Here is a 23491-nt window from a genome sequence, read left to right on the forward strand (position 1 = left end):
TGAAGTCAAATTGTAACAATTCGCCCTTATTCATAAAGAACTGATTGCCACTACGCATAAATAAGGTTACAGGCGGATCTAATAAGCAGGAAATCGTGCTAGCTCAATGCAGGCGAAGGCAGTTTAACTTAACTTAAACTGGCAAAAGGCCTTGCCTTCCTCTTAATAAAAGTGTATATTAAAGAAAACCTATCTTACAGAAAGAAACACAAAGATATGAGATTAATTCACGTTGTATTTCAATGAACGAACTTGCGGCCGCCCGACGCACAACTGAAGGCCCGACACACAATTAACAACAAAGCTTCACAATGCACAAACAAATACCCACCCAAAGTTCAGTGCCCAATAGTCCCGACATTAAACAGATGAATCAAACAGTCCAAAACACAAACGGAATAGGAAAGAGATGTTGCGCTTACAGTCAGTTGAGAAGTTGTTCCCCATATGGTTGCAAAACGCAATCTCACCAAAACACGCACGTTAGGAAAAAAAGATCCTTTACTTGCTGTAATCCAATTACTTCGGAAAAAATGATAATCCACAGCGATCGCAGATACCGAGAAAGAGTCACGGTATGTTCAGCATGCAAGGCCTCTAACGCGCATTACTCCAGCCGGCTTCACACAGGTAACTCTCGGGGGCGAGCGCTCTCCCCGCACCTCCATTTAAACTAAGTGCAATAAAAGTCACTCCTACCCAAAACGCGCGTTCAACAGTCAGCTGACATCAAATTTACATACATGGCATATTAAATAGAGAAAATAGTAACACATTTTCATTCAAGCAACCATGTAAAAAGGTGATTTTGGCAACCTTTACAACATTTTAAATATTTTTTGTTGTTGCATAGGCCTAATAAAAAACCTTCGTTATGTGACTCACGGGGATTGAACCCACGTCGCCGGATTTATCGTTCTCAGCGTTACCTCTACTCTGCCGTAGGCCTATCGAAAAATAGGGTGTTCATGAACTATTTTTTTCTAACGGCCTGTTTAGTCCTAAAACAGACTACCTAAATAATGCCTCTTGGTTATGGGTAGGCTATGGCAGTTTATTGGATAAGGCCTAAACTTTATTTATTTATTTAACTGAAATTGATATTACCACATAGCAGTAAAAGTCTGCATCTCTTGCTGCAGTTTGTTCAAACCAACTGAACACATGTAAATTGAAACGCTGAACACACTAGGCTATATTCAAACATTATACCCTAGTTCCAACTAATCTATTTAATTTTCAGTCATCTCATGCCATATGCATGTGTCCGTTAGGCCTCTCTTATGTTCATGTTGTAAGCTTCGTTCGGCTGTGTCGAATTCATAGCCGCCGTCATTTCTGCTGACCACCAGATGTCACTGTGTTGTCTTCGATGCTTTTGCGATACAATCAGGAAGAAGCTTCAGAAGCTTCACAAGGTTTCGTTCGCCCATCACTAGATGAAAGCAGGCTCTGCGGGAGACTGGACACACGGACACACACACACCACCACCATCATGTTCTTTTGATCTTCTTCGCTTCCTCCATCTCTACATTCCCCTCTCTCTCTCTCTCTCTCTCTCTCTCGCTCACACTCCGACTGTAACACACACACACGCACATCTCTGGTAGTTCTAGTGTTGTGAGGACACTAAAGAGCGCATTGTTAGAAGTGAGAGGTAAGCTACAGTCTCTGACCAAGAGAGGGAGCTGTGGGAGTACATAGGACTGGACATTACTAGCCAATGCAGCTAACTCGTGCCCGAGCCCTGCAAAGCCTGTGCTTTGGGCCAAAAATACCCAAGAGATCTGTTCCAGAGAAATGACACATTCAGCAGATACAAGTTAGGTTTGAGATCACGCTATTAGGGGAAATCCCTGATCCGATTGATTTCAACTGAAGCACATCACCAGATTCCAGCCTTCCCCCGACACTTCCTCTGTAAATCTCTGGGTCCCCTCCAGAACCCCCAGCTAATAACACGGTCTGCTCGCTCGAGGCCCCCCCGCTTCACCGTACCCTCAGGCTGGCATGACTTACCATGTGGGCTGGCAAAGTTGGAGGTCTGGCCAATGGTAATGCCCAGAGAGGAGGGCGATGGGGTGGGCCCGAACGGGGAAGGGGCCCGCAAGGGTAGGCCGCCACTAGGGGAGTTGGCCGCGTGGATGGTCCCTGCACACACATCAACCAATCAGTGTGCTTTGTCGGGTCGACCAGGTCAGGAATCGTGTGCTCTCTCTCTCTCTCTCTCGCTCTCAAACCACCAGTATGGTTCAACGTAAATGCTTGTTTGCTTTCAAACATCTAATGATGACTGGAGGGTTCGACTATTAACTCGTAGAAGATTTCAACTCTCAACATCCGAACTTCACGTCAGAGGAGGTCACGAAAAATGGGGGGAAAAACAGCAATGGCGATTTACATTGAGCCATACGGTCACAGACAGCACAGGAGTGTACACGCGTCCAGCTACAAGATGGACCTTGGTGGTGATGAGGCCATTCCACTGGGTGAGATGGGGGTTAGGGTGGTTCACAATATAATGGTATAAGTAAAAGTTTTTCAAATTTTGCCAGATCGCATTTTGCCTCGTTCCTATTGACATTTTGAACATCTGTACCAAAAATTGAGCCAATAGGACGCCAGTAAAGGGTGGCACACTTTTTCACAATTGCTCAACCTAAGAATGCATAACTTTCGAAGGAACCAGAAACTTGAACAAAATAATAGATAAGTATGGTCATTAATAATCTCTCCCTGTACTTATACTAAATGAGTAAGAACATTAGAACAGTTCAAACACTATTCGCTGTATGATGACTTTGTCCTTTTTGATACTTTATCTCTGTGTCCTTGCACAACACGGAGCAAAAATTGCTTTTGGTCTTCGTTTCGCACAGATTGTTGACAGGCAATGCCTCTCTCTGCACTGTCGTTGATGACCTTCAAGGAATTAACTTTTTGACGCAGTTTCTCATCTGTGAGAATGGACCTCACATCATCAGGGTTACTTCTGCCATCCATTTGGTCTTCAGTAAGAACCTCAAAGAAGTGGATTGAGCAGCGAGTGAAGAGGCCAGAGATGGTAGTACTGCTCTTGTGGAAGAAAGACTTGGCATCAAGTCTTTGAGCATCTTCCCAGGGCGTCTTTCAAGATTTCTCAGCATTTTCTCTTTTTCTTCAGCATCAACACAACAACAACAGCAACAATAACACGTTACATTTATTTAGCGCTTTTCTCAACACTCAAAGCGCTTCACAGGGAAGGGGGGACCTCACTAACGGTAGTGAGCTGAGCATCAAAAAATGCCAGGGCGAAGTTCTTCTGACGGGTACCACAAATGTCGTCCAATGCTCTTCAATGCAGCATCCGCAATGGTTTTATCCGGATACCAATACATCATGTATTGTGTGTGTGTGTCAATATTATGAAAAAGTGTGCCACCCCTAAATGTGCAGCAATTGACTCCATTTTTGGTACAGATGCTTACAATGCCAATTGGAACAAGACAAAACGCGATCTGGCAAAATTTGGTGAAAATTAATTTTGTGAACCACCCTAATGGGGGTGGATGAGTCCATTCCGCTGGGTGAGATGGGGGTGGATGAGGCCATTCCACTGGGCGAGATGGGGGTGGATGAAAGCACTAAGGCCATGCTATACTCCTCTCTCAGGGTGGATGCTTGTGTGGATGACTACCAATGTGCGTTTAAGGCGTGCATGTGTGTGTGTCAGTGTGTATGAGTGAGCAAGCAAGATCAAAACTAGGGAGGCATCCTGCCTCGACTGAACACAGCAACAAACATGCAAGCAGGTAACTGACAGCGCATGAGATTCCTCAAGTGCAGATGGAGATGGGGAACAAAAACAAATTAGGAGAATGTTTTGTTCAAACATATTTGAACATATCTTTGCTATTTGGAAGAATGCCAAGCGCATTTGGCAAACATAAATGTAGAAGCCCCTTAAAAACACACACAAGTTCAGTTTACACATATACACACACACTTTCGCACGCGCTCTCTCTCACACACACACACACACACACACACACTCCTCACCAGGTGACTGAGTAGGTATCATGGAGGGAGAGGGTGTCACGTTGCTATGGTACACGTTGGGAGGAGACATAAGGGGCGGGTAGACTCCGCCCCCCTGGCCTTTGATTGGCTGTTGCGGCTGGATGTGGCCCATGAAGGAGTCCATGTCCACACCCGGCGACGGCGGGTTGTCGTCCTCGTTGACCGAGCGACGGCGAGCATCCTGGTTGCTGTCCACAAACATGTTTAGGAATGTCTACAGAACAGGAACAAAAACATCAACAAATTAGATATTGATTACATTAGATATTAGATTTTATACAGTCATGTATCACCAAAACATGTGTGCAAAAGGTGTGACAACTGCCAACCCACCCATGTAAGCATTCAAGTCCACCTTCACCACTTCAACACAAGTCATTTTTATCCACACACCTCATCGCATTACACCAAAAACCTCACCCTTATCACCAAAACATCAGAGACAGAAGACAAGCAAGTGACGGACAACAACAATCCCAAGCAACAGCTCCACTGCACGTTACCTAACCAATACTTCCTACACTAAACCATAACTTAGTGAATAAACAGGTGAAACAGCCTCCCATTGCAACCTCATTCACAAACACATAAAAGGAATAACATTTCATTGGCACTCTCAAGTACCTTCAGCCCTGGTGCCGGGTAGAAGCCCTCGACGATCTTGGTGTTGTCGAAGAGGCTGTAGGCTCCGTCGCGGATGGCCACCACCCCGCGGCTGCGGCAGTAGATGTCGATGCAGTACATGTTGCGGAAGGCCAGGCGGATGTGGGTGGGCGACTGGGGCAGGATGGAGAAGCACTGGTAGGCCGTGTTGGTGCGCTGCGTCAGGCCCAGCATGGGCACCGTGGGCAGCTTGTTAATGGCGTTCAGCGGACCCTGCGTGTCAAACAGCACCTGGGAGGAGGGAACACAAACACACACAAACAAACAAACAAAAATACAGGATCAGACTACGGAGCGAAGAAAGCTTTATGCACTCAATTGAAGACCAAACTCTTTAGGACCTTTGAGACTAAAGCTGCTTCACATGAAAAACATCTGTCTGAAGTGAAGCTGCAGTAAACACCAAAACAATTTTGAGAAAGAAATATACTTTTCATTAAGTTCATGTCATGAATTTATAATTTATCACCAACAATGATTCTTTTTCCCAATGACAGTTAAGGGTTTAGAGGGGCCCTTCGCCTACTCTTCTAAGAACACAGAGAGAAATAACATTCTTTGTTCTCCCGGTCTTGGTGGGAAAGGTTGATGTAACGTTGTGAAATACGGCACTAGTAAACAAAAACAGTATGAATCGTCAACAACGCCATGGGGGGGAGCACACGGTGGGGTGGGGTGGGGTGGGGTGGTGTGCAGGTGGTGCGGAGGTGGTGCGGAGGTGAGGTAGAGGTGGTGCGGAGGTGAGGTGGGGGTACCTGCATGAGCTGCACCACGTTGGGCGTCTTGTTGAACATCTCCTGCAGCTGGTGCAGGATGATGTTGTGGCAGTTGCTGCAGCCCGAGTTGGGCCCTACGGTGCCCAGGGACAGGTGGAACCGCTGGGTCCCCGAGTTCCACTGGATCGTCACCTGATTGGAGCGGAGACACGGAGGGATGAAGAACCACACAGCGCAGGAAGGAGGAAGGGATAGAGGAAGAGGAAGAGACAAAGAGAAGGAAGATGGGGGGATGGAAAGAAAGACAGCGGAAGAGAAAGAAAGACAAGAGAGATTTAAAAGGCCAAATAACTGCAGCCCACAGGGAGATGCATCATGAAGGCAGTTAAATTGCTTCACCAACTGCCTAGACATGATTTAAAAAGATCAATATCATCTCCTGTCTCATGTCTTGTTCAGTGTCCACTTGTCTTTCTAGCGGTAATATTTACAGGGCTATAAAAAAGACCCAAATGAAAAGCATTAGTTCTGATTGGGCAGGCTGCTGCTGTGTGGGTGTGTATGTGGGTATGTGTGTGTGTGGTGTGTATGTGTGTGTGTGGGTATGTGTATGTGTGGATATGTGTGGGGGTATGTGTGGGGGTATGTGTGGGTATGTGTGTGGGTATGTGTGGGTATGTATGGTGTGTGCGGGTATGGTGTGTGTGGGTGGTTGGGTGGGTATGTGTGTGTGTGGGGGGCGGGTATGTGCATGTGTGTGTGTGGGTGGGTGGGGGGTGGGGGTATGTGTATGTGCACAGAGGTGTCAGTAGGCACACTGAGGAGGGACGAGCACAGAGGTGGCTTTGTGGAGCATCTCTTTCGTGTCTGCCTCGCCTCTGTGCTTACTTCTCTCGCCATAAAGACGCCTCTGTGCTTACTTCTGGAACCTTCCTCTGACTGGGAGCATGTGGTCTGACTCTAGTGCCACAGCTCAGCTGCTCTCTCTCTTTCTGTGTGTGTGTGTGTGTGTGTGTGTGTGTGTGTGTGTGTGTGTGTGTGTGTGTACGGTCAACACCCAGTTGCTTGTGTGGGTAAAGTAGCTGTTCGCAAAAGAAAATCACGATACAGTACGTGTTCAAATAGAGACTGTGTGAACTGCATTTTGCACCTCTTGGGGTTTGAAGATAAGCATGTGTGTGTGTGTGTGTGTCTCAGGGCTTTATTCCTGAATTCAACTCACCGAACTTCCTTTGGTGTTTCCGTAGCATAGGACCAGCTTACGGTAGTTGTACAGCCGGATCTCTGAGAACAGACTTAGGTAGGAGGGCATTTCTGCAGGGACAACGGCACAGGTCAGTACAGAGACCTGACTGATCCTAACTCTCACACACACGTAATCATATCCAGCACAGTACTCGATATATTCATGTTTTATACTAAAACTTCATAATAAAATTAATTAAATGCAGTGTAATTAAACCCCTTTGCCTATATAATAAATCTCTACAACAAAAATGACACACCGAGGATTTGTATGTAGTGCTGTATCAAACATCATGATGATTAATATGCCTTTGTACTTTGGAGGGGGACTGCGTAATGCTACTTAAATCCCATTAGCGTGCCTCTCTCATTAGCAATGTTTGTCTTGTTGCTGCAGCGCTGAACTAAATGAACCATAGAAAATGAAACTCTTTGGCTGATTGGTTACATTAGAGCGCTGCCGCTGTGCCAGGGTGTGAATCTGATTTTTATGCTTTTAGTGTTTATAGCGATCAACACACACAAGAGGACGCATACCCACAGAACCGAGAGAGAGAGAGAGAGAGAGAGAGAGAGAGAGAGAGAGAGACTAACACATTCTAACACAAGTAAACACAAACACACATAAGCTCACACACTCACACCATCACATAGACAAATACTATGACACATAGCGTGGGAACTCACCAGGTGAGCAAACGCACACAAAAGTATGAGGCCTGGGGACAAGGGTTCACACACACATTCTCTCTCTCTCTCTCACACACTCACATACCTGACAGGCAGCGGGAAAACTCCAGCACACACTCATAGAGCTGGCTGATGCTGTTCCAGTCATTCAGGAACATCTCCACGACCTTGCGCCCCCCCACTGGCTCCGACAGTGGGTTCTCATAGGTCAGGTAGACATGTCGTGTTGACGCTATGGACACGGACACACACACACACAAATATATGAACACCTGTGTTAAAATCATACTACTGCTAGTGCAGTATGCTCCCAGAGCATAGAGTCCTCATTTAAATTAACCACAGAATGTGGATGGATGAGAAGCACCAGGTGAGTCAGTTGTGTAAACGAGTCACAACTGGTCAAAGACACTAAACCCTCCGTCTTTATGTGTGTCTGACTCACGCGTTCAAGAAATCTTCTGCCAACCCACAGGAAGAACACCTGTTTTAAAAGGACTGTTTGAGCAGAGGTTTAGTAGTAAGCCCATGGGTTTTTAGGTTTTATAGGACTACCTAAGACAGTCAGAGTAGACAAGGAAAGAAAGGTTGTGTTGGAGATCTGAATGGCTGAGAAATACTTGGGGATTTCCCAGGAAAATGTCAGCCCAGTAGAGCTAAAACAAGTACAGGGCTGGAGGCACAGGAGAGCTGGGGCAATCAAAAACAAGTTACACTCGTCCGATCAGTGTGACGTCATATCCTGCCGTGGCTTGATAACTTGGATATCGATATCCACATTTTGGATATCGTATGCGCTTTAATAGTGTTGTGCGTGCAAATATCCCACTATGGACGTGCATACCATACAACAACTGATGCCAATCGATTTATTTGATGTTATAGGTTAGACACTAAAAATGACCGCAGTGTAGATTACGCTATCGCTCGTAAATGCGGAAGTAATTGTTTTTAAATATAGGCAGTCTTGTGCTTCTCCACGTTTCACGATTGGCCAACATCTTCCCAACACCGAGAACGCGCACAGATCTGAGCTGAAAGCCTAGTTTGACAAATATATCACATAACTGCTATCGTAGTGTCACTTAACGTATGCCCCTGAGTCAATGCTTTGTGAAGCCTCGATATGTCTACATAGCCTAGATATGTCTAACGTGCTTCGTAGTATACCCCACTGTTGCACATTTTGCTTATTTGTAAATCATGTAGGGCGGCTAATTAAACATGATGCCTGGAATGCGTCAATAGAATGTGTTACATTTTTATCTGGTGGATGGTGGGGGTACGCGAGCCGATGTAGATGGTGGTACGTCAGAAAAAAAAAAAAGTTTGGGATCCGCTGGCCTAGAGTGAAGAGAGTTAAAGTAGAGGTAGCATGTTGGGAAAGTGTGGGTTGATGCGTACTCTGCTCTTTGATGGAGGTGCTGGTCAGGGGGCAGTTGGAGAAGACGAGCTCGGCCACCCAGGTGCGGTTGTTGCGGCCCTGCAGCCTGAAGGTGCAGTCCAGCAGAGAACGTTCTAGAGCCTTCCGGGTCTCCTCACACACTCCTTTGCTGGGAGGAACCCTAAAGAATAAAAACATTGTTTGTTTTTGTAAATTTCCAACAAATGTTAAACATTCTTTGAATTTTCAAAAGAATTCTGTATTGGTACCTGAGGGTGAGATATTTGTTGTATATTGTATGAGATTTAATGTTTATTTCCATCACTTGTTGATAAGGGTCTTAGGGCCCGTCCCATTTCTCCCTACTTAAAACTTCCACTTGGTTTTGATTGCCCTCAATATTAAAGTCCCCTCGACAAGGGAAGTGGGGGTGAAGATCTTTCCCTATGAATTGGGACACCACTATATGCAAATTAGCGTAGCAAACGTGCTCACCTACGTCACGCACAGCGCCGACATGTCTACCGGTAGTAGCCTGCTACTATTTTCATTCAGGAACATGCCGGTTCCAGCGGTCATTGTTGTGTGCGCTGTGCTGGTTTATCTACGTCTGGTTAATCAACAAAGATATTCGTGTTCATGTGAACGCCGGAACACGCATCCTAAATATTGACAAAACTACCCAGATCAGATATATAACGTTATTTGATGGGCAGACTCTCTCAAAGCACTCAGCAGATATCATGAACATAATCAGATAGCTTTGTGAGATATTTTCTAACATTAGTGTTCAAAACTCAACAGTCCATTGGATGTGCATCAAACTAACATATTCCAACATATTTCGAATTTTAATATGCTTATTTGCGAAAATATATGAAAAATTTGGCTGGCTCGCTGAGCTCGCACGGTATCCTGGGTAATTTCATCTCCCACTTCGTTTTAAGCCTGCATCGGTCCTGGCTATATTTTGAGGGTTGATTTTAAGGGGAAAATAGCACTTCCCCTTGCTCCCTGAAGTAATGAGACACCCTACCCCTACACATGCACGCGCAAAAACGAGGGTTAGGGCAAAAATCTAGGGGTAGGGGAGGTATTGGGACGGGCCCTTACTTTCTCTAATCTACTGAATTTAGAGACAATGTGTGACTGAAATGTTGCCAGGCCATCATGCGCCTCAGGGACTCACTTGAGGATGCGGATGGCATGACTGCAGCCGTCTCCTTCTACCTGAACGCCCTGATGAGGAACCTCCATGTTGGTCAGCTGAGAGAGCAGAACACAGGATACACTCAGTACACACACTAGCCTACAACCCTTAAGTCACAAGTATAGAGTGACCCGTGTTACACACACTAGCCCACAACCCTTACAACACAAGGATAGAGTGACTTGTACCAATGACTAATTTGCTTCATTTTGATTTTAGAAGATGTCATGATTACAACATCTAAACAGGACATGACCTATACAGCTGAGAGCGGGAAACAGAAAGGAGAGCTAATACACAAATAATTACTGTGACCAGAAAGTGTGCAGTGAAACATACCCATGATGAGACCTTTTATTTATCTTCTTATTTCATCAACCGTCAAAACACACACACACACACACATCTGACTTTCTCCAACTTTTGCACATCTCCATAGAACTTTTTATTTATTTTTGTTTTATTTTTGATTTCTCCTCCATCTATCTACCCATGATTGATTGCCTAGCCTTTCTGCCCCCACCCCCCACCCCACCCCCATCCCCAACACACACACAAAAAAAAAAACACACACACTTACATCATCACTGTCATCACCTCACATACATACAGCACACTGCTTGCTACAGTAAGCCTCCACTACATACTTGCTGCACACTGCCTCCCCCCCCCTCCCTACATACACAGCACATTGTCTTCAGGATCTTCTCCAACACACATCCTCTACATACTTACAGCACACTGCCCCCACCTACCCACACACACACACTACACACACACAGTCACTGCTCCACTCCCCTTCCACCCACACACACACACACACACACACATCTTCACTGTCATCACTCACATACATCATACATACAGTACTCTGCAATAGTAAGTCCCTTCACCATACTTGCAGTACACCCCCCCCCCCCCTCTCCCCTACATACAGAGCACATTATTTCATCAGGAAGCTTCTCCAACACACATCCCCAACATACTTACAGCACACTGACCCCCCCCCCCAATACACAGCACATTGTCTCATGAGGAAGCTTCTCCAACACACATATTGCACACTGCCCTCTCCCTACATACACAGCACACTATCCCATCTCCCCTGTCATCCCCCCCAACACACACACCAAGACCGCTGGCAGTTGGGTTAGCCCCTTGAGCCGTGGATCTGCCCAAGGTTTCTTCCTTGGTAAGGGTGCTCCTTGTTGGTGCCCCCCGCCCAATCCCAATCCTCCCCCACCTTTCTTATGCAGCCCTTGCCACTTAATCTACTAAACCCCTCTTCTACTGCACTTTTTACCCCCCCCTCCCCCCTCCCCCCCCATAAATGCACAAATAGGCTGACACCAGACATAATTTCACTGCATTTCTTAGTTCCGGTAACTATATGCATGTGACAATAAACTTCCTTGTATCCTTGTATTGTCTCATCATGACATTTGCTTCATTTTGATGTTATATGATTTATTGACATAATTAGAACATCTAAATATCTGAAGATGGGCTACATCCTCGATCAGTGTTAAATGACATAATCTACTGTAGGAGCCAAATTGAATAGATGTAGAAGCCAATTTGAATTTAAACCCTTTCTTGAATCTCTCACACACAAACACAGACGGACGCCTTACCTCGCAGCGCAGGCCGATAAGCGGCATGTTGGTGTCACACATGGCCACCAGATGGGCCAGCTCCTTGTTGAAGGCGCACATCTCCCCCGAGCGCTTGGGCTTCTTGGGCTCGATAGCTCCCTGCTCCCCCGACAACTGCCACACACACATAGACACACACACAGACAGACACACACACATAAACAGAAACACAGACACAGACACAGAAACACACAGAGAGAAACACACACACACACACACACACACAGAAACACACACACACAGAAACACATTTAGAGCTACTTAATGCTGCTCTCCACCAGACCGCAGAAACATTTAAACACTAGGGGCACACATGGTGATGACAGTACGAGACCACAGATCTCCTTTATTCCTGGCCAGAGAGTGAGGTGTTAGCAGCCCAGTGGGCAACATTTACAGAACATTTAAAGATCAACACCTTCACAAGAGTTTGGTTTGCTGTTAGGCTCGTTTCAAATGAGTTTTACAGCCAGTTTGGATAAGTGTGTGCGTGCACCGGCCCGCATCAATATCTGTGTAAGAGGTGAGGGTTTTCCTCCTGGTATAAAATACTGATGAGATGCTGGTGATGGTGCCCTCACTAAAGTTTAACGTCTTCAAGGAACAGTCTGTCTGCTATTACATATTCTCAAATAAACGTCACAGCAAGCCACAGAAAATGTCCTCTTGTGTGTGTGTGACACTGATAAGATACTAAATTCTATATGGTGTGTGTGTGTGTGTGTGTGTGTGTGTATATATATATATATATTTCATGGTGTGCATGTGTGTGGACGGCCCTACGTGTAAAGCCTCCGGTCAACCTACTTTCCGCTTGGTGCCTGGCCGCAGTGCTCTGCTGGACGAGAGGTCCTGAGCCAGCTCCTCCAGGTTGGGCTTGAACTGCTGCAGCAGCTGGGCACAGGGCAGTCCATCCTCACCGCTGTCCTCCTGGCCCACGGACAGGAAGTAATACTTATACTCTAACTCTGTGGGGCAGCCGGGCACGTCGAACATCTCCACCACCTGACGGGGGCAGCAGAGAGACGGGTCAGGGAGTGCTCATAATCAGGCTGAGCACAGAAAACAAGCATTACATCAATCATACTAATCAATAGGGACATTTAGACTGGTTACAGCTAAACTACTACTAGACATGTCTACCATCTGACAACCCTTTATACTGCTGTTGAAATTGTTGATACTGCAACACATATAGAGACAGATCAGCTCAAAACAAAACAAGTATCCAAATCATTCCGCGTACTTAACATACTGTATAACAACTCAACATTGAATTGAGTTGAATTTCCCCTGGGGATCAATAAAGTATCTATCTATCATTGATTAATTGCATACAGTTTGTTTTATCTATAAGCTGCTAGGGGAGGTGTTATTCTTACTATGTAATACTGAGGAAGGCGGGTCATCTTGATAAAGAGCTTGTGTTTCGATAGGCTGCCTGCTGGATGATTGGCGGCGTTTGACAAGTGGAGTGTGTCTGAGCACAGGGTGGGGAGGTGCTTCACAGACTGCTTACACCGCTGCTCCCCCAACCAGAACCTGAACACACACACACACACAAAGATGCATGTTCATACATATACAAGGTATCAGTATTGATTACAAGCAAATCTAATCAACACTTAAGCATCCAAGCATAAAGACTGCGACTGCAGATATTCTCCATCATAACTACAGCTGCTGAAATGCGCGTGCACACACACACACACACGATAGCAGCCTAATGGTCGTGAAGAAAGGTTGCTCGCTTTAACGTCCAGCAGTGAAAAAGCGCTTGTTCTGTTTAGGACAGGCTTGTGCAGGTGCTAGACTTTAATCAAAGATAACCACCTGTCAGGACTACTGGTGTCATACTGGCTGAATCAATCTATTCTGGGGCTGGAGGCACTTTGGAAATGTCAGCGCCCCGGAACAATTTTACACACTGACTAACTCAAACGAGCAAGAAATAAAGAGGTGATAAATGGGGCCTTCAGAATAAAATGTCTGCAACACATTAAGGCTGCGAATTCAATAATAACACCTTGTGGATGAGCGGACAGGGGACATTCAGAGAAAAAGCGTTGGCCACAGGCCTGAATTTAGCCTTCTCCTTTGGGAATGACTGCACACCTTTTTTGCTCAATTAGAAATAAAAGCACTGGACAGTGAAATGATGCCTGTGTGTGTGTGTGTGTGTGTGTGTGTGTGTTTACTTGAGCTGCTGAAGCCAAGTGAGGATGCGCTTCATGTCATCATTGATGGTCTTCTCGATATCATCCAGCATGGACTGATCTGGAGTAGAGAAGATCAGTAAAAGAGCTGGTCAGTTAATGACAAAAAGAAACAACCATCTCGGGTTGAAGGACCTTTCAAAACTGCAATCATGACTAGAGCTGCATTTTGTAAAATTTGCTAGCAATTAACAGAGTGATCCTTAAAGGTCGCAAAAAAAGTTTACTTGGCTAATTTGCGTCAACTTACCAAGTCCGTAGAGCATTGGCTGGAACATTCCGGAGTGCAAATCAACAAATATGTGGAGACACTCTGATCGCCCGCAGGGCTCCAGAATAGGGATGATGAGCGTGGGCAGGGCCGTCTCGATGAACGCTGGGACACACACACATCAACCAGAACACACTCATCACACAGGTCAACCGAAACACACTCACCATACAGTTATACACACACATCAACCAAAACACACTCATCACACAGGTCAACCGAAACACACTCACCATACAGTTATACACACACATCAACCAAAACACACTCATCACACAGGTCAACCGAAACACACTCACCATACAGTTATACACACAGATCAACCAAAACACACTCATCACACAGGCCGTCTCGATGAACGCTGGGGGACACACAGATCAACCAAAACACACTCATCACACAGGTCAACCGAAACACACTCACCATACAGTTATACACACAGATCAACCAAAACACACTCATCACACAGTTATTCGTGTCGTTTCTTCAAATGTTTTAAAACGTGTGTGTATGAGATTATGTATGTGTGTATCTGTGAATATGTGTGTGGAAATACAAATGGTTATGCAATAAGTAGAGATGCCCCATTATTTTCAAACTGAGTATTTACATTTGTGTAATTGCCAATAATACTGGGTACCAATACTAATAATACTAAAACTAACTATGAGGTTAGCATAAAAATACAATGAATGGGAAGGCAGGTTTTATTTTTATTTTCTATTTTTGCAAGATGACATTGAATCTGATTTCATGAGAAGAAATGATCGTCCTCCTGAGAGATACTAAAAGGTAGTGGCTATGCTACTATGCTTTAGGCGAAATGGTCAAATTAAGGGTTATTGGTGCGTGGTATCGGAGAACGCGAGATAAGAATATGAGCATAGTATCTGCCCAACACCTGATGTAGGTATGGGTATCTGCCCAACACCTGATGCAGGTATGGGTATCGGCCCAACACCTGATGCAGGTATGGGTATCGGCCCAACACCTGATGTAGGTATGGGTATCGGCCCAACACCTGATGCAGGTATGGGTATCTGCCCAACACCTGATGCAGGTATGGGTATCGGCCCAACACCTGATGTAGGTATGGGTATCGGTACATCCCTAGCAATAGATGTCCAACAGTAAGCATACATCAATAACAGATGTAATCATGTACGGAGATTCAGATATTGAGTGATACGAATATGGTGATATGAGTGGGTGTATATGTCTATTTGTGAGATATGTGTTGTTTGTGTGTGTGTGTGCGTGCGTGCATCTATAGATTGAAGAATTCACTGTTGTCACTAGGGTCATTTCCCTTCCATTTAAAGTTTATTAAAAACATCTATCTGAATGTGCATCTCTGTCTATGTGTGAGGGTGGTGTTGTTTGTGTGTGTGTGTGTGTGTGTGTGGATCGCACTAGACTTACAGTTGTCACTGGGGTTATTTCCCTTCAGTATGGCTTTCAGCTCCTGGAGCTTCTGATGAGAGCGCGCGTGAACACTGTCAATCAAAAGCTTCTCCACTGAGAGGTGATCAATCTGCAGGAACAGGTGGGGCCAAATAAAAAGTCCACATCACTTTAAGAACAGCTGGCAATAAGTCATACGGAATACAACAATAACAACAGCTGCCACATAGAAAATATTCAGATTTGAGAAACTCCACATTCAGCACAATAGTTGTCCAAGTCCAGATTCCAGACTCAATACAAATCAAATCTAAATGTAAACCAGTTGACTCACTGCCTACAAACACAATACCTCTCCGTGCCTCCACTTTCTGATTGATGAACTTGATGATACATCTAAGGTGACTTTCACAAGCATCAGAACGGTCGGTACTCCTGTCATCTCAATCTGAGTATACACAAAACTCTAACAGCAGTCCACTTCAGTCTCTGGACTCTGCCATATTTTGTCCGAGCTGGCTGAAGGTCTTGACTCGTATAGAGTCATTGTGATGATTTGTGCGCTCACCTTCATGGCTCTCTCCATTAATTTGGAGTCGCAGGCGGGCAGAGGGGGCTCATGGGATATCTGTAATGGCTTCGATCCGTCACTCTCGTCGATCTTAATGTGGACCTTGTGCACCGAAGCAGTGCCCGTCTTTCTGCCCAGAATCTGTTGGCTGAGGAGAGAGGTGAGGGGAAAAAAGAAATGAGCTTTGTGACAAATGTCGACATTGTCTTCGAACACTTACACAAACTAGCTTTCAATAAGAGTTAAAAAAGATAAGTCTGATCTTTGATGGTTCTTGAGCTATACACATAAATGTCATCAATTTATAAAAAATATCATTAATATTCCATGCTAGTCTGTTAGTCAGCGTGAGTTATAACTGTTCTTTTTTTTTCATTAAATATTTTTATTGATCAAACCTCAGACTATATTAGAAACAGGATGACAATTGACCGGCAAGAGGTTTTTTTGTGTGATTATTAAGTCAGTGTGGTGGTGTTGGTGATGTCCCTTACTTCCAGACGGAGAGGATGAGGTACTTGGCGGGCATGTAGCGTTCCACCTGCACCAGGTCTCCCCAGCGCTCTCGCACCAGCATGAGTGTCTGGGAGTGGAGCACCTCCAGCTGCAGCGACAAGCAGAACGAGTCTGAGTGACCAGGGTCAAGGATGGTACTGGTGACGGACAGACTGATAGACCTACAGTACCTCTTAACGTCTCAATAAGAAGGCAAGACAATGGAGACAAAGCTGGATCTCAGACAGTGGAGAACCTAACAAACTTGTAAAGGACTTCCTTCGGAAAATACACCACCACTAACGATGTATTGTTGAGTGTTGAACCTCAAATACCCTTAAAAAGTCACATTCATTTATTAAACATTGTCAGTAGAACCACCTAGAGACCACTTAAATACACTGGAGCATGCTCTTCCCTGTTCCAGAGTACTGCTTGGATTGGGCCTTTCAACACTTCACTGAGCAAAAAAACATTGTGCATTGAGAGCACAGGACTAAAGGGAGGAAGTAGTGATTGTGGTGGGAGTCTTCTCCTTTCCGCTGCTAAAGTCGTTTAAGCGTCTCCACACCCCTGCAGGCACAATGCGGTGCAGAGAAGCGAAAACAGCAGCAGCAGCTCATCAGAATTCACAGGCCAGCACCAAAGAGGCACATCAGAGCTTTTAATTAGACCACCATGAGAAGGGGAACGAGGAGTAGAGAGGAGAGTGTGTGTACACCCTTATCAACACAGCCACTACAAACTCCTGCCCAACCCAAAGCCTCAATTCTCATCCACACACTTTGGCAGTAACTAACTGCAGCTTAATTTGTAAAGGAACATCAACAAACATTTCAGCACTCCTCGGAGTCCCTTCAAACCTGCCTAACGGCTCAATACTGAGCTAGTAGATGCTGCCTGCAAGACAGGTGAAACTCATCGGCGACATGGTGATGCTAACTGCAACCTATCTGGGGTGCATTTTCAAAAGAGTAATTGAACAGCTACTATTTCTAAATAATCATTTTGAACTCTCTCTCTCTGTACGACTATAGTGGTTGTTCCATGACCCTCTCAGGCAGCACAGTCCAGAGTTGTAAGACAGATCTCCTTTGACTCCCTACGAATGCTAATATGCTTGGGGGGGTGGGGGGTGGGGGGGGGGCGTGTAAAGCCAACAGACTTATAGGGATGTTCTGGAATGCAGTGACGGCAGCTGAATTCCAGTGGAGCTGTAGGGCGACTGATCTTACTGCAGCCCCTGCTCTGCTGGACCACAGCCCATCCTGTCACTCTGGCACTCCGTCTCTTTTCACAGCCGGCCTCTCTCTAGCTGTGGACACCTGCGCAGATGTCGCTGTAATAGCTTGACTCACCTCTCCCCCCAACCCCCTCTCTCTCTCTCTCTCTCTCTCTCTCTCTCTCTCTCTCTCTTTCTTTCATTCATTCTCTGTCTCTCTCTAGTCTGCCTCTCAATCATGCAAACTCTTTTCCTTACTCTCACTGACTTTTACACACACACACACACAGTAAAGTGGGGTTCTGAAAAGGATACGTAAGCAGTTGTACATGTCCTGTAGAGGCTTGTCATCGGCGAACAGACGTGACTGCACCAGCTCATGGATGTAGTTCACCTGCAAGCTGTGCACAAGGTTCTTGCCATCTGAGAGTAAGAACCAGAGAGTGCAAAAGCATGAGAGAGAGAGAGAGAGATAGAGAGAGATAGAGAGAGAGAGAGAAAGAGGGTCAAAAAAGAAAACACAAGAGGACACACAGACACTAATTACAAATGTTAAGTCCACAGATGATTAAGTGGTCACTACAACATAACAGTGGCATCACTTCAATGAGGCAACAACTAAGTGTAAACAGATAACATTCAGAGGCCCTTAACTCTCTTCTCTGCCTTTGTGTGCTTGTGTGTGTGGAGTGTGTGTGTGTGTGTGTGTGTGTGTGTGTGTGTGTGTGTGTGTGTGTGTGTGTGACGACCAACTGATATTCTGATGATGAAAAGGGCCTGGCGGGTAGTCTCTGGGTTCTGGAGGAGTGCCATGCTGGCCAGCAGGAGACGGCTACTGCCTGCCTCATTAATCACACATTAATATTACAGCAGTAGACTCCCAAAAAGCCCAGCAGCTTTGCTCTACAGAGCTCCTGTGATCAGAGGCGCTCATAATCACACACACACACACACACACACACGCACACGCACGCACGCACAAATCAATACTGAGCATCTATTATCATCTACTTTTTCTGCGGAATTCATCTGTCATTTCAAAAGCAGCAGCAGCAGGGATGGCATCAGTGTGCAGCTTCGTACTGCATCTGAGGAGTAATGCAAGCCAGGAGCTGGCAGGAGATGCAGGAGTGTGTTGGATAATTAACGGGTGGCTATGCACTCCTGATATTTTTCTCTGACGCAGCACATGTGAGAGAGAGACTGGGTTTTAGACTAGAGTCCCTGTATAGCATCTTCTCTAACTACACCACTGCTGTTGAAATGGATTAAAGCTATATCTTAAATATCTTAGATCTGTGATAGAGCCCTAATTTGTAAACATAACATGTGGGGAACTGCTACAGAATTCAAAGGTTTTGCTGATTTCTCCTCCACCAGGGCTGTACAACAGCTAGCATTTCAAAATAGCTACTCAAGGTAGGAAAACACAGCATAAGCCAAGAACAAACTGTATGCAACCAAAATGTCCTCTTTTGCTCTATTAAAATGCAAAAAGCATGGCAGCAGCAAACATACTGATATAAAACTACAGCCAAAATACTTCTACTGATCCTTGTTGGTGTCGCTGGGTTGGAAGAAAAATTAAATGCCAAGAGGTTCTTGTTTGTCCTGTCTGTTACTTAATCTCCACAGCATGGTGTGTGGGTGTGTGTGTGTGTGGGTGTGTGTGTGTGTCAGGGTTGTGCATAATTCGAATTGCAATTCTACTTCCTGTTTGCTACCTCAATTGAAATGCAAGTGAAATTCAAGAATTGAATTGGAATTTAAGAGCCAGTTTCAATTCAATTCTGGAATTTTGCACAAGCCTGGTGTGTGTGTGTATCCACACTCACCTCCAGTCTCCTTGTCCTCCACCAGGATCTCCAGCTTGAGGAGCCTCCAGGGAATGTCAGGGTCGTCTCCCATCACCGTCAGCGTGGCCTCAAACTCCCCCTCCACGCGGAACTTCACGCGCCCATTGGCTACACACACAGATACATATTCAGAAATGTGCACAAGGACACAGCAGACCACCTACACCCGGATTTTCAAACAACCTTAAAGAGTAATTTGTAAATAAGAAGCATTTGTTTGGAAGTGGAAGTGGTTGGTTTGTTTGGAACCAGAAATGCACTAAACCTAGACCCGCTGCACAATTTTCATAAAAGGTGCATGATGGGCCAAGAAAAAACCCAACCAATTTTGGGGCAGATCCAAGACAAGGTCCTTACCAACGGTGAGGTTGGCTAGCTGAGGGGGCAGGTCAGTGGTGACCAGCCGATGCCGCAGTATCTGGTTGAGCTGGTTCAGGGTGGTCTGCTTCTCCACCTTAGTGATGGGGTCTGGTGGAATGATCTTGTCCTGAGGATAAGGGGACCAACAGACAGGCATAAAGACAGACACACAGACAGACAGACACATTGCATTTAAAGTCTATTCAGCAGTCAGCTTGATTATGAACAGACAGTCAGAGAATAACATTAATATTAATTGATACTAATATCAATAATAATTATATGTGTATATATAATAATTATTAATTAATAATGAATTAATAAATAATTATATTTGTATATATAATAATTATTATTATTGATACTAGTATCAATAATAATACAAAGAGGGGAGAATATAAAAGACAATATAAAAATGCTTCACTGTGGTGTGGGAGGAACAGACAAGAGAGAGAGAGGGAGAGAGCGAAAGAGAGAGAGAGAAGGAGAGAGCAAGCATGGTGGGTGAGATGTCAGAGTGGGGCAGAAACAGAGACACGGGAGAGAAAGAAAGATGCAGACAGAGACAGAGAAACAGAGAGAAAGAAAGATGCAGACAGAAACAGAGAGACTGTGAGTCACACAGAGACAGAGAAAAGGCTATATAGGGAGAGAGAGCGAGTCATCAAAGAGTCACAACAACACTTTTTAATTAGCTTAATTAATATGAATTAAAGCGAACTCCACCTGCTGCCTCCCACTCAGGCAGATTTAGTGAAGCGTCTCTAAACAAAGCCTCCTGTCTGCCAGCCTGAGACTTTGCAAATCCACTCACACCACACACTGACAAACCGAATATTACCCAGACTTTTATTTAATGAACTTATAGTACTTAAAGTACTTACATTACACCAGCTAGCCAACTGTATTATTAACAGGGTGGCTTCATCTTTATCAGACAGTGCTGGTAGTAGAGTAGACCAGAGACTGGTCAGTGTGTGCATGTGTCTGTGTGTGTGTGTGTGTGTGTGTGTGTGTGTGTTTTTGATATATTACCAACTCCTGCAACTCACCCTGATGCAAGTGGGCAGACGTGGGTAGGAGCCAGTGGTCAGCACATCAATGGCGAAGGGTATGGCAAAGCTTGGTAAGCGGGCATGCACCAGGGCATCCCGTGCCAACGATGCCAGGCGATCTGCCGTGTCTACGAACAGAAAGGCCTGCTGATCCAGGAAGCTGGAGATCATCTGTTGACATGTAAAAGGGTCTTATCATTCGACTCATTCCCCTGACGAGACCGCAAAGCACGCCATGCAACTGTGCTGTCCAATAATCAGATTTCACAGATACTTGCATGAAATGACAATGAGGGTTTACGTACCGCACATTTCTCCACCTTCCCTGCATTGCTTGCCCATTTTACTAAAGCAAGAAGCCTGACGAACAATTGTCGGGTGCGACTTGCAAATTGTACAATCTCAATTTTCCTGTGTGCAATAACAACAATGTGTTATAAATAAAATAAACAGTCTATACAAAGAAATGGACATGATCACATAAATGCCAGTGAGGGTCACAGCTCACCTTTCCATGTCTGTTTTTCTGGGCAAACTGTATGAAATAAAACACAATAGAAATACACATGTGAAAAACGCAGTCATAACATGGCAATAATATACCCAAGCCAAAATTCAGCTCTGAACCAAATTCACATAAGACCACACAAACATTCTTCAATGGTGAAAAAGATGCTTAGGCTATAGTCCTATAGCATTATTGGGGTTAAGACAGATGATTTTTCCATTTGTTTAAAAGAACTTCACATAGGCCTGAATTCCAGTTCAGCTGAAGGTCTCTGTAAACAACACTCCCACTCACAATTCAATCACAGCCCCCATAATGCAGACACACTGCGGAAAAGCAATTACCCCTGGGTAGGCCACATCACTGCACTGATAATGCACTTTGTTAACATAAGTGTTAACACAGAACAACTCAGAGAACAGGGGTTACTTCTAGCCTAGCAATACAGGCCACAACAGACCATGGAGAAAGGTATTCAAAAACAACATCATGAATGATTGTCAATTACTGTATGCCTTCTTGACCACAATATACCACACCTTAAATTACACATCATTCATCTGTCATCTACTGATTTTTACCATCATATCAAATGTATGTGCACGATCCACAATAAAGACCAATTTATAATGAGCACCTCAACATTACACCATTATAGTAGATCAGATATTAGACAGATCTGTAAAGAAGTAAATCAATTACTATAAACGTTATAAAAGTCGTATAATACATTGCACAGGAAAAACTGTGTTCACCAATGAGCAACATTCTTACCATATTGTTGTATATGAGATCATTGCATGCCATTATCATTCAATCAATGAACATGAGTGGCTAGCACAACACTTAAATCAAAAACGTCACGCGATAACTTTCGCGAACAATATTACAACTGTTTGTTTTACATCAGTCATTGAGTCGTATCGTTTTTAGGACTACACGTTAGTTTAAACTATTCTGAGTAAGTTAGCTCAGTAGCTAGCTGAGTCGGCAACCAAGCAAGCTAACGTTAACTCACAGCTAGCTAACAATCAATGAATGTGAGCACGGCCGTGCGTGTTCCCTCAAGTGAACCAACTTCACTGCAGGAACCGCAAACGTTACTTACAGCTCAGCCAATAGGTTGATTTCATGGTAGGTCCTCTGCAAAAGGAATTCGATGAGAAGGCTAAGTCGAACACCTTGAGTCGCCGGTGCACCCGGGGGAGGTGGTTGTGGTGCTGTAGTCGGACCCCCGGCTGGGACCAGTTGGCCATCAGCGCCAATCTGCACCGGAGCCATTTTAAAATAACAAGCCGAGATAAAGCGTCTGAAAGCGAAAACACGAGTCAGGAGGCTCTGGTACTATAGACTTGAACGAATATCAATAAATTAAATGTGTCCCGCTTTCACTGGAAGGCAAGATTTCTTCGCCTCCATGAAAAAGCCGGTAAATAGCCTCTATTTATCGACTTGCTATCAAAAGAAGCCGTAAGCTTGTGACCGCCATCATTGCTCTCTGCTACAGGAAGTGATTGTAGCCGCCACTAGTCGGTGGAGGAAAGAGAGGAGGGGCAGGGCAAAACTCTATGGGAGAAAAGCCATGAGAAAAACGGAAAATTTGGAAACGGATGTTTTACTCCGAGTATGGTGAATCATAGACTGAAAAAGAAAACCAGCCGTCATACTTTTTTTTTTATATGGTATCAAATCAAGACCATTGATATTTTGAGCTTGTGAATCATGTTTGTTCACGGGTAATTCTACAGATTCGGTGCCATTTAAGCAGTGTCCCAAGCTGCTCTAGGCCTATGTTTTACATTTTCAGAACATTGATTCAGAGAAAATAGTTAAAACAGATTTATTTGCCTTTTATTTGAGATTTATTTCAACATTATATGTTTGCTTTAAAAAAAAAAACGTAACAT

At 44.7% G+C, this 23491-nt stretch overlaps 1 protein-coding gene across 2 annotated transcripts in view; it reads right to left on the bottom strand.

The window, feature by feature from the left end:
* The window catches only part of med14 (mediator complex subunit 14), a 31486-nt gene extending 8378 nt beyond the window's left edge, over window positions 1-23108 (bottom strand). Inside the window, exons 1-23 of one of the 2 annotated variants that reach the window (XM_042082222.1) lie at window positions 22693-23108; window positions 21585-21611; window positions 21382-21487; window positions 21074-21247; window positions 20019-20148; window positions 19641-19769; window positions 18121-18228; window positions 16583-16715; window positions 16086-16236; window positions 15536-15647; window positions 14093-14218; window positions 13825-13903; window positions 13009-13168; window positions 12434-12631; window positions 11606-11740; window positions 9951-10027; window positions 8782-8942; window positions 7463-7609; window positions 6665-6756; window positions 5482-5634; window positions 4688-4957; window positions 4043-4277; window positions 2021-2152 (exon numbers count right to left, since the gene is read on the bottom strand). In XM_042082222.1, the coding sequence (XP_041938156.1) occupies window positions 2021-2152; window positions 4043-4277; window positions 4688-4957; window positions 5482-5634; window positions 6665-6756; window positions 7463-7609; window positions 8782-8942; window positions 9951-10027; window positions 11606-11740; window positions 12434-12631; window positions 13009-13168; window positions 13825-13903; window positions 14093-14218; window positions 15536-15647; window positions 16086-16236; window positions 16583-16715; window positions 18121-18228; window positions 19641-19769; window positions 20019-20148; window positions 21074-21247; window positions 21382-21487; window positions 21585-21611; window positions 22693-22865 (3208 nt within the window). In that variant the 5' untranslated portion in view covers window positions 22866-23108. The remainder of the gene's footprint in view (window positions 1-2020; window positions 2153-4042; window positions 4278-4687; window positions 4958-5481; window positions 5635-6664; window positions 6757-7462; window positions 7610-8781; window positions 8943-9950; window positions 10028-11605; window positions 11741-12433; window positions 12632-13008; window positions 13169-13824; window positions 13904-14092; window positions 14219-15535; window positions 15648-16085; window positions 16237-16582; window positions 16716-18120; window positions 18229-19640; window positions 19770-20018; window positions 20149-21073; window positions 21248-21381; window positions 21488-21584; window positions 21612-22692) is intronic. The other variant, XM_042082231.1, reaches the window with a different exon arrangement.
* Between the last annotated feature and the right edge of the window lie 383 nt (window positions 23109-23491).

The sequence above is a fragment of the Alosa sapidissima genome, chromosome 2 (assembly GCF_018492685.1).
Source record: "Alosa sapidissima isolate fAloSap1 chromosome 2, fAloSap1.pri, whole genome shotgun sequence".
NCBI classification, from domain to species: Eukaryota; Metazoa; Chordata; class Actinopteri; order Clupeiformes; family Clupeidae; genus Alosa; species Alosa sapidissima.